At 31.1% G+C, this 11,799-nt stretch overlaps 1 protein-coding gene across 1 annotated transcript in view; it reads left to right on the top strand.

Annotated features, from left to right (window-relative positions):
• LOC111619260 overlaps nt 1-11,799 on the top strand; it is a 101,124-nt gene that overhangs the window by 27,116 nt on the left and 62,209 nt on the right. The window contains exon 4 of the mRNA XM_023360941.1: nt 6,688-6,776. Within this exon, the coding sequence (XP_023216709.1) occupies nt 6,688-6,776 (89 nt within the window). The remainder of the gene's footprint in view (nt 1-6,687; nt 6,777-11,799) is intronic.

The following is an 11,799-nucleotide window of genomic DNA, read 5'->3' as shown; positions in this document are numbered from 1 at the left end:
AATTTGTGTTTCTTTGCAAGCTCTTGGTGTATTATATTTGCTACTTGATTGTGTCTATGTAAGTAATCTGTCTGTGCCAAGAGCTTGCAACCAGAAGTGATGTGTTGTATAGTTTCTGGCATGATGTGACATTTTCTGCATGTGTCATTTGTGAGTGTTGTATCTTTGAGTATGTGTTTTCTGTAGTTTTTAGTATTTATGACCTGATCCTGTATGGCAATCATGAATCCTTCCGTCTCCCCAAAGAGGCATCTAGATCGGGGATGCCTCTTTGGGGAGACGGAAGGATTCATGATTGCCATACAGGAACCAGCTGTTTGATGCAGTTTTGTCAACAAAATCTTGGGGCAGATCATAGGGATACCTGCCATGGAGTGCCTTTTGAACCCACAACTGCTTAATGGTGTCTATGCTTTTCATATGTTATGATTGTAAATTTAATGGTTTGTTATTCGAGTCTGCTAGAGTTACTGCTTTATGTAACTGTGATGTTTCTTGTTTTTTGTAGAAAAACTCTCACAGTGTCTGTATTTGTTTGTAGTGAAGTTGTAACAGTTCAGAGAGGATGCGACACTGGTCAACTGCCACCAAAATTGGAAGAGAAATGACATTTTGACCTTGAGATTCAGAGGTTTTATATGATTTTTTCCTCAAATCACACCTTTTAACTGGCTCTGTATTCCCTTCCTCACTTCCTGATTGGTCTCCCTTTTTGTTTCTAGGTAAAACCAGAGACTTGTTTGGGTCACGAGAAAGGTCCATTTTGTGGTGTCTGTCCGATACCTTTTTATTGACTCTGACTGGATTATTTGATAAATCCATAAGTCGTTTGCTCATAATTCAGCCTGTTGTTTCTATCTTCTGTCAATTTTTGGATTTTAACAACTACACGTGATGTTTTCTTAAACCATTTAATCTTCCCCCTTTTTTGACTTTTTAACCCAGAATCGACTGCTTATGAATGCTCGTATCAGAGTTCCATCTTCTCCAGCCGACATTTCACCTGATCCATTGCGTCATTCATCTTCGCATTTGTTTTAACAACTATAGTGTTCTTCTCTTCCCTCCCTCTTACATAACTAACATAACTTTTGATTCAACTCGACAAGAGCATTAGTGTTTTTGCTTCCAATTTATTTGAAATTAAATTTTTGTTTCACCCCTTTTCTGGAACCTCACACATTGATATTGCATTATAGTAATACATTAGCATCTAATGGCATATTTCTTACAATCTTAATAATTAAAATGTAAAGTGAAATTAAAATTTTATTTATATATTATTTTTCATTAAAAAATTTATTTTATTAAAAAATCAGAAACTGTTTTGTTATGCAATCAAAAATATTATAATGAAAAATGATATCACAGGCAATCCTTGAATTTTGGCTAACCCATTTTTGACTCTGTAGTTCACTTGTTTCAGGATGGTAAAATCCTGTCTATATAAGTTCTCCTCAAGATTGGTGCATCTAGTGCGTTGAATAGCCTTTCTGAGACACAAAAATTGTACTTTAGCTAAAAGAGCTGCACATTTGTACAGAAGTTTTATTCGAAAGATGGACATCAGGAATGCTCCGTTGTTGTGACAGTTAATTAGGAACATCAGCTTCTCTCTTATCCTGGTTAGGGATAGAATAGCTTTTTTGTATAGCTTGGTTGGTGTTGCCATGACTAAATCAGGCAAAAAACTGGCACACATAAACTGGAACTATATAGTAAACACACAAAATGCTAATTCCAGCAGTAAACGAACAAATAAACTTTAATGTTCAAATGTGTTCGGCCGTCTTTCAGAGGCCCTTGCCAGTTTATGTGTGCCAGTTTTTTTTGTCTGATTTACTCATGGCAATGTCAGCCAAGCTATACAGAAAAGCCATTCTATCCCTAACCAGGATAAGAGAGAAGCTGATGTTCCTAATTAACTGTCGCAACAATGGAGCATTCCCATCTTTCAAATAAAACTTCCATACGGATGTGAAGCTCTTTTACCTAACGTATGATTTTTGTGTCTCAGAAAAGCTATTTGACATACCAGATGCCTGATGTACCATAAATTGAAACAACTCATCAATCTTGAGGATGACCCATTTTTTCATAAAAAATACTTTGATACTATAAATTGCTTTTCATATGGCAAATTCAAATTTCTGTACCATTTCAGCTGTAAAGCAAAAACTTTGAGCCTATTGCATGGTGGTACTTTTTGCCAGTTTTGGTTTGTTACAACAAAATAATTTGTGAAAATTAGTTTTTATTGTCTATTTTCTGTTTAAATGTTAAAATTCATTTAAAATGTTTATGCTTTGTAACATATTCACTGTAAAAAAAGTAAATCTTTCATATCTTAATAAAAGATTTTTTAATTTTTTCAGCTCTCTGAAAACGGAATTCTCTTTATAACGTATAATTCTATTGCTTGAGTTTCACACACAGTTTTAGGAATGTATTATGTCCAAATGTTTGGACTGCTTAAATGATGAAAATGTAATATAGTTTTTTTTGCAAATCCTTGTCATAAAAGCTCCTTGATAGTACAGTTTGATCAAAGCACTTTTTCTGAAGCAAAAGTATTCCTTTTTCTTGTTTTATAGTTAGATTCCTAAATATGTCTGATTAAATCTGAGCACTTGAATATTTATATATAATACTATAGTGCTATGCACTTTTTTCTTGTAAATTATATTTTTTGTTTTGCTTATTTTTTATTATACATGTCGGGTTTTGTTATTTTTGTAACGAGTGAATGTCAATTTTCCTTTGCGTCACGCACCACCTTTTGAGAGGAGGTGGTTGGTGGACTGTTGGTTGGCTGTTCGAGAGACCATGTGATAGGAGGCGGGAGATCTGAACAAAGGGGAGATATAAAAGGGTGACCCCACAATGGGAGAGAATCTTTGTTTTCCATAACCTGCGTGTGCTGGAAGAACCGTTACAAGACTAAGGACGAGGAGAAGGAAGGTGAGGGTCTCCATATATGAATGATATATGATTTGGGAGAGATTGAAGGGGAAGGAAAGAAAATCCAACTGCATCAATGTGTGAACGATATGAAGAACAATATCTCCAATTATAGAAGAGAAAACTTTATGGGTTAGAACCTTTTGCTACATTATTTTTGTGATTAATAACATTTTTCCAACACGTGATTATCAACCCCTTTGTTATTGAATATGGACTATACCGTCGTTACAAAAAATTGTATGCAATCAGATCGATGACATGGAATCTCCTTGTAATTAACTGTAAATTTTTAACTATAGGATTTGTAATTAGTGAGTCAATTGTACCAATCAGGTATTATTAATCGCTGCATGATCGGTAATTATTGAATTGCTAATATTATTGATTGCTATATGTACATGTACATAAATCGTTATAAATTATTTATTTATCTATTGGCCCTGAGGTGTGTTGTATTGTGAGGTCCTCAGACAACTCTTACCCCACATTAAGGTTGGGATTATTTCGGTACTTCCCTTCTACAATACTCAATAGTGGACCCAGAAATCTTTAGAGGGGTGCAAAAAGGAAACATCATGCCTTACAAAACTTTTTACAAAAGTACTCAACTTTACTTTAGAAAAACCGTCATAAGAAAGTACAACTGTGCCCTGCACACTCCCTAAATCCACTTCTGCCATTGTTTAAACTTGTTTTGATATTGAGTTAAAATCAATCTTTAAAAATGATTTACGTTAATATGAAGTTACTTTGAAAATTTTGAAAATCAAAATAATTTTACAATTTTTCAGAATTTCAATAATATTGGGTTGTTCGGAAAGTAAGTTCGTTTTTTATCCCGTGGAAAAAAGCACAATATTTTTATAATAAATAGATATTTTATTGAATTACAGTATATATCAACCATTTTGGTCAAATACCTGTTGTCATTGTTTCTGGTAGTAGCATGATTTCACATTCATAAAAGTTTTGATCGTTACTTACAAAAAAAATGATCCAGGTGATTTATTTATTTATTTATTTACATTTAATTGGAAACATCAGAGATGATTGTATTCCACTCCCCTAATAACAAAACAAAAATGATCCCCAATAAAATGATTACAAAATATAAAAGATATAACAGACATAAAAAAAAATTATAAATAAAGTAAAACAACAGTTACATTATATATTATATAAAATAGATTTACATTTATTTTTAAAAAAATTAAAATCACGATATAGGTAAGGTTCAACAGGCTGTATGTGAGATGCTATACGGTAAAAAAAAAGTTTTTGTGAAAGAGAAAGGTGAAAAAATGGGATTAAGAAGCATGATGTATTACGGGTTCTTACAGTAGGGATGCGGAGACCTAGCCAGTAATTTAAAATTAGACCGTTGAAGTATTTAAAGCAGAGAATGCGGTCAAAATATTTTAAGCAATCAGAAAGATTTGGAAGACCAAGGTGAAATCTTGCCACATCGTAGTTATCAGTAAAGGGTAAATTGCAGAATTTATATATCAGAAAATAAGCTTTATTTAATTCAGATTGTATTTTTTGAATCAGATAAGGGGCAGCCATGGCCCAGACTGGTAAACAATCAACTATTGATTGAAAATTAGTAAAGAAAATTGTTCTGAGTATGGTCTTTGAAGAAATATTTTTGCAAAAACGCCAGATAAAGCCATTTCTAATTGCAAGGGATTTAATAATGTAAGAGATATGATCATGGAATATTAATTTTTCATCAAATATGATACCAAGTTCACGATGAGATGGGACATGTTTATTTTAGAAGAATAAATAAATATGGAAGGGTGGTAGGGATTGCAAAGTAGAGAAAAACACATAATGACAGTTTTATGGATGTTGATTTTTAGATTATAACTGGCAAGATTAGAACATAAAGAATTAACAGTGATCTGAAGAGAGGAGGGATCATTGGATAAAATTTTGATGTCATTGGCGTAGGAAATGATTTTTGACATTGTCATTTCAAGTAAATGTCTTACAGTTAGAAAAAATTTGTATAGACCAGAACAATTTAATAATCTGAGTGTGCTCGATCTAGCGAATATGTTTGGTGTGATAGCACGTCTCATCTAAGCTGTAACAGTTTCTGACGAGTTACCAAACTTTTGTGAAATTTAGCTTATCGTGGTAAAACACTACACCTGTTTTGTTGATCAATTCTGGCCATCTTTTCTGTTTGATGATATTACTCAGTTTGTTTACTTGATGGCAGTACACTTTCGAATCAATTATTAAATTGTCTGGTAAAAGCTCCAAAAAATTTTTCTTAAAATCCCACCAAAGAGAGTATGGCCGTCAGCCATGATATTGTATATATATATATATTTTGAATTAATCCTATCCTTCCTTCCTGTTTCTTTGTCTCTTCTAAGACCTTCTGATCTACCCCTTTTGCCCCTGGGGTAGGATTACTTCTTCTAAGAAAATAAGAACAAGAGAAGGAATGGGGCCATGGGAAAAGACTGGTCAGAAATAGAACATTCTGGGGAGAGACTCCGAAGAGAGCAGATTGAGAAAGGAGTGCTTGTGACCTGAACCGGCAAGAAAGGAAAAAGATGATAATAAAAGAAAAGGGCTGTGAGGACAACGAAGAGTTTAAGGAACGAGCAGAATTCTTCGATATCGAGAAGAGCAGAACAGACCTTGGGGAAAAAGATAGCAAAGAGGCGCCATACTTCGAACAGTGTATATACGTACCAAAAGAAATCCCAGGTATTTCTATTCTCCCTACCTTTTGTTTCCATATTCATCTGTCCTACGTTCTTATTTTTTCCATTAGTTATAAGATAGATATAAGTTAGTTATATAAGTATTTTTTTGTTGTCACGTGTACGAACCCCGCCGACAGTGGAGTGTTTTTTTTTTCTGTATAAAAGAGGCATAAAGTTTAAGTTAGGATTTATAAAGTAAAGTTTCTGTGTGATAATTGAATTTTGTATCTTTCTTGTGTTTGTAACTTTTTGTTTGCGGAATTGTATACCTGTCCCGTAACGAACCACCACAAGAGCATCTCTCTTTAAGAACATGTGGAAACCATATATCGAGCTTTGAAATGAAACCAGTTTGTTTCAAGTAATCATAAACAGTTCAATTTGACAAATTTAATCTCTTAGTGATTTTTATTCAGCAGTTTGCTTCAATCAGTATTTTTATTTTGTTTTCATTGGCTTCAACTGGCCATCCAGAACGTGGTGCATCTTCAATATTGAAATTGCCAGAACGAAATTTTGTAAACCAGTTTTGGCACTGTCTTTTTCGCAACACATCATCTCCATACATGTACCACAATTTTTTTCTTGCTTGAACAGCATTTTGATTTTTTGATAATAAAAAAAGCAAAATATGCCGAAAATGATGCTTTCAATCTTCCATATTTGATGGGACACAAAAAATAAACAATTCCACAGAATCAATCAAAATTTTTTACAAATAAGCCTTAAAATGCTAGCTGTCAAAATATATAATGATAATACAGTTTAGAATGAAAATGGTGGGAAAAATATGACTAATCTGTCTAGTGGTAAAAAAATGAACTTACTTTCTGAACAACCTAATAATAAAATTTATTTAATGTGTAATTAAAATTAAACTTGTTTAATGCATTAAACAAACAATAAAATGTTGTAAATATATGTAATATATATATATATGTTTATTTGTTTATTTAAAATTTTAACATTTAATATTTTTGCATTATTTCTATAGAAAGAAAGAATTGAAAAAGAGAATTATAAAGAGATGACTTCAGATTTACCATTTCCTAAAACAGTTAACAGCATGAATGCTTATCTTGGGTATTTATGAATTAATTTAATTTTGCATTATATATATTAAATTACATGTGGACAACTTTTAGTTACCAGATATATGTAAACTGTTTATCAAATGTAAATTATGTTTGTCATATCTTTTTGAAGTATATTTCTTCACCATTTTCTATGCAGCATTTTATTCTCACAAACTAACTATGGAAGTAATTTTATCACTGGGTTTCTGAGATGCTTTTAATGTGCTCTTTGAAGATAGAAGCTTCTTATTCTGTTTTTAAGGAAAATGCCACATGTAAAGCAGTTCTTTGACTTTGGGGATAGAAAATAGTCACAATGTCAGATCCAGGCTACAGCATGGCTAATTCACTAGTTGAATATTTAATTCAGGAAATTCATGTTCTCATTGCCAGGTATGCTAAGGCATTATTATGGTAAAGCAGAAACTGTCTTTCCAATTGAAACCCAATGTCTGGTCTTTAGATATCTCCAATAAATTGCCTGAAAGACTTGTAATAGACAAATGATAACATACCAATCAACAGTGATAGTCTTTTGAACCTTAAGACATATAGTTGCAATATAAAGACCTTGGCCAAAAAATATGGCCACCAGTTAGCAACTAGCACTTTTGACACATGATGGCTCATCTGGGAACACTTAGAGGGCTGACTGATATTTAATTTTTTGTCTTATTGATAGATCCATATTTCATCATCTGTTATGATCAACCAAACACACTTTGATTGCCCATTTTCAAATCTTTGGATTATTTAGTGGCACCATTCCACATGAGGTTTCTTCTGTAAGTCTAATAATAAATATGGAGTCCATTGATGTGACATATTTCTAACATTTAGCTGTTTGTATTTGAGAACTTGTATTGCTGATAATACAATGATTAGACTGAACTCTATATCTTTATATATTACATGTGGATCTAACTTACCATAGTCTTGATACAATTCCTGTGTTTTCTGTGACTATCATTACAGGAAGATCACTTTTGGCTTTGTTTTTTGAGAGTCATCATGCCATGTCACAAGTTACCAAAATACTTACAAGTGAAACAAACTGAAGTCTGGGAAAGCATTTGCAAACACTATAACAATTGTTGCAGTGTTTTCAGATGCTTTCACAGGTTTATTTTAAAATTGTAAAACATTATTGCTGAAAATGGTCTCAAGTCAATTTCATTACAAACCTCTGACAAAAATTCTCTCTCTCTCTCTCTCTCCATTCCAGATACACTTTTCACCTACTAAATGAGTTTCTCTATTAAACACAGCAAACTTTAATAAAAAGCAAATTATGTACTTTTCTCATATCTGAAAAATTCCAATGTCATCCATGTATTTATATTTGAATGATAGTAACAACAAAAATATCATGAAAAAACTGGATATTAAAATAAAAAACCAAATTCTTTGAAGTAAATATTTAAAATTATGACTGACTGTATGTATAAATTATATATATCAGATGGTTACAATCAAAATATCTCTAGAGCACCCTGTAGCTTCAATGAAGAAGCAGAATGGTATCAAACTTTGTTTGTATACTATTCAAGGCATGAGGAGAAGGATTACATGAAAAAAACTTTACTTCCTAAATGTGTCAATAGGTGGAATATGTTACTCTACAACATAAAACACCATATGAAAGACACAAAAAAAGAAATAAAGACAAATCTAAAATGCAATTTCAAATTATCACCACATCCGAAAGTTATTTATTGTTTATTCAGAAAGTTTGAAGATGTTGCTGACATTGCAGTTGAGATTCAAAGAGATTACACTTGTTTTAGGTCAGAAAGTCCTTTAAAACAAGAAGTAACTACTGTCTATCGATATTAAACAGTTTTTATTATAACATCAATTGCATGCACTTTCAACATTTTATCAATGTCATCTTCAGGTGAAGAACATAACTTTGGAACATTATGGTAAATTTTTAAAAATGGAACGTTAAATATTTGAAAATGGAATACAAATTTTCAAGTGTAATGTTAAATATTCAAAATGGAATTTAAATTTTCTAAGTTAAATTTAAACTAACATAGGCACAAGAATGGCATGTGCATATAACAATAAAATTAAATAAAATAATAAGATAAAAATTTACATGTCATTAGTAAATTTATTATTATGGCAAATAGATCATACCATGACAACTTAATATTAAATGCATGAATTTTTAAAAGTGATACCAAAATTCTTGGAAGAGCCAATGTAGATTTATTACTAGGTTCCAATTTTTAATAATAACACCTTCCAAATAAAAGTAACTTTTTTGTCAACACATTGCATTAGCAGTGAAGTCTCATTCCATTTCAGCACATAATTTCTATCCACCATACTTCTAAAAAATTCGATAGTGCACTTGTTACAGATATTGTCCTGGTGTTCAGTAAGACAGATTTGTAATTTTCTTGTCATTGCCCCAATGTAAAAAATATTTGTATTGCTATCTGACTGTTGTAATAGAACCAAATAAACTTCTGATTTTTCTAGTGTGGAAAATACATCTCTGTCATTGCAGAGGAGCCTGCACAAGGTTATTTGCAGTTTAATTGGAAGAATAAACTCATATTTCTTTAAAATTTTGGTGATGCGTAATGAAATGGGCCTTGGGTTTGGAAGGAGTTATAAATGTAAGCTTCTCTCTTTCTGCAATCAACACTGTGGATGGGAAGAGTGACATTTATACAGTAGATCCCCCTATAAAACGGGTTCATGTAGTTCGGATTCCTGTATGATGGCGAAAAAAATTGTGACCGTATTCGTATAAACACGCTAAAAGAGACTTGTATAATTCAGTAAAACGGCATCGCCGACTCATGTTGCGACAGGATTGGTCTAATCTAGACCAATAGCGGATATTGCACAAACCGTTGAGTTTAAACGAGCAGCAGATCTACTAAAAACCATTTATTATTTAATGGCAATAAAAATTATATTTATATTAATGATGTCTCCAAAGTTCAGCAAAGTTTTTGCAGAAAAATAATTTATCAGGAAACACGCACACCCCCGTTCAATGCACTGCTCCACGACAAAAACAAGCTTAAGCAGTGGCGGCGTCGAACGGTGCGCACTCGGTAAGTAATCCTACAATTTTTTGTTTATAGCATAGTTTATATGGATTATTCCCAAAAAATTATACATATTTTGGAAATGTTGAGTCAAATTAGTCTAGAATTGATTAATTTTATGGAAGAAAACCTTTCAAACAGCCATAGTTTGTAAACTGCATACATGCCAGGCTGTGATTGGCTCATGTATTTAAGGACTCGTAGAACATCACTTTCATAAAGAATGGAACGTATCTACCGTGTTATAGGGGGGGTCGACTGTATAATATTATAATAATAACATTATTAATAATTTTAATTAAATTAATATTTTATTAATTAATTTAGGAGGTTCTTGAAGGAGATGAGATAGTGTCTAATGTGTACCTCTAGTCTAAATTACTTAACATTTAATTATTAACAGTAGCATTAATATAGCCCGATATAATTCAGCATTCATTTGGCTTCAAGTGTTATCATTATTATTACATTTTATTGGACAATGCTGAGTACTTATTCAATATTGTAATCTTAATAACAAGCAGTATGGAATAACTGTTTGTTTCAAGTATGTAAGGATAATCAACATATATATATCAATAATATATTTAATAAGGAAATGAATATTTTTGATCATCTTCAGTGTGTGAATCAATCACTGAAGGAGAGAAAAATATCAAAAAAAATAATGAAATAATATTTCATAATTTTTATTTTGATGTTTAAGCTTTTGGAATAAAAATGATCACCAGAATCTAAATATTTTTTATCTTAATGTTTCTTAAGTACAGTTTGTATTACAAAAAATGTCTCTTCTTGGATTTGAATTTTCTGCACAGTTACAATCTTATAATGTTGGCGTTATTCCAAGTTGGAAATTATATTGATATAAATAGCTTATTATCAGGTATGGAATTGTTTAGATTATTTTTCATATAAATACTAAATCACAAGTGTACTTTATTTCCTATCAGGATGTTTTATTTGCAATAAAAAAAAATTCATTTAAAATTAATTAATTACTTGAGAATTAAAAAAAAATGTTATAAAATAAAACAATAATTATTTTTTTTACAATTTAAAACTAATCAGATTTTTATTGTTGAAAGGATAAATACTATAGTGCTTATCAAATGCCTGCTGATAATTTTTTCTATTTAGAGAGAGGAAAATTTAAAAAGAATTAATTTAAATTTAAAAAGAATTATTTAAAAATGAAAGTTTTATATGCATTTACTGAATTTTAATATAAAAAAATCAGCAAATTTAATGCAGTTGACTCACTTTAAAACGAATACCAATAAAGTGAGTTTTGCTGTTACCTTGACAAAATGCCATTGTCACAGCATTAATTTTCACATGATTAAGCAAACAAAACTTTTACCAGAATTTGTTAAACCAAACCAAAGTAAAGTATCTTCACAACCCCAAGTTATAACCCTATTTTCAATAATGATTTTGTTATTCATTTCAAAGTGTAAAAAGCAAAGTAAAATAAATATTCTGTTTTGAGTAGATTAGATTTTCTTCTCCTAGTAATCAAAGATGGGGTTCACCTCTGATTGTAGAGCAATTCAAACATCTGGTTTTAACGAATCATTCTACTGTACTTAGAAAATAGGGATTAAAGTTTAAAAACATTTACCCCTTTAAATGGATGCAATCCTATGCAAACACATGCTAGTTTGCATATTTGGAGATGCATAAAGTGATGCTAAGTTTGGCCCCTTTTTTTACTCTTTTGGTGACAAAAAGTACTTTCTATTTTTTCAAATAAGCTTTAACAGAAAGCAATCATGGATTTCTTTTAGCTTTGTTTTGCTTAACACTCTGATATACTGCTCCATACTTAAACAGCAAATATGTCTCCTCATTTTGTTTTGTTTGAAAATCATTTAGATTATTAATTAACTTTTGTAAATAAAGTTAAATTAAACTTTATTTAGTAAATTAATTCAAAATATTATAATTTAGAGA

This window comes from Centruroides sculpturatus, unplaced genomic scaffold (genome assembly GCF_000671375.1).
Source record: "Centruroides sculpturatus isolate CEXI.00-Female unplaced genomic scaffold, Cexi_2.0 scaffold46, whole genome shotgun sequence".
NCBI lineage: Eukaryota > Metazoa > Arthropoda > Arachnida > Scorpiones > Buthidae > Centruroides > Centruroides sculpturatus.
This window is presented reverse-complemented; position numbering and strand designations above follow the sequence as displayed.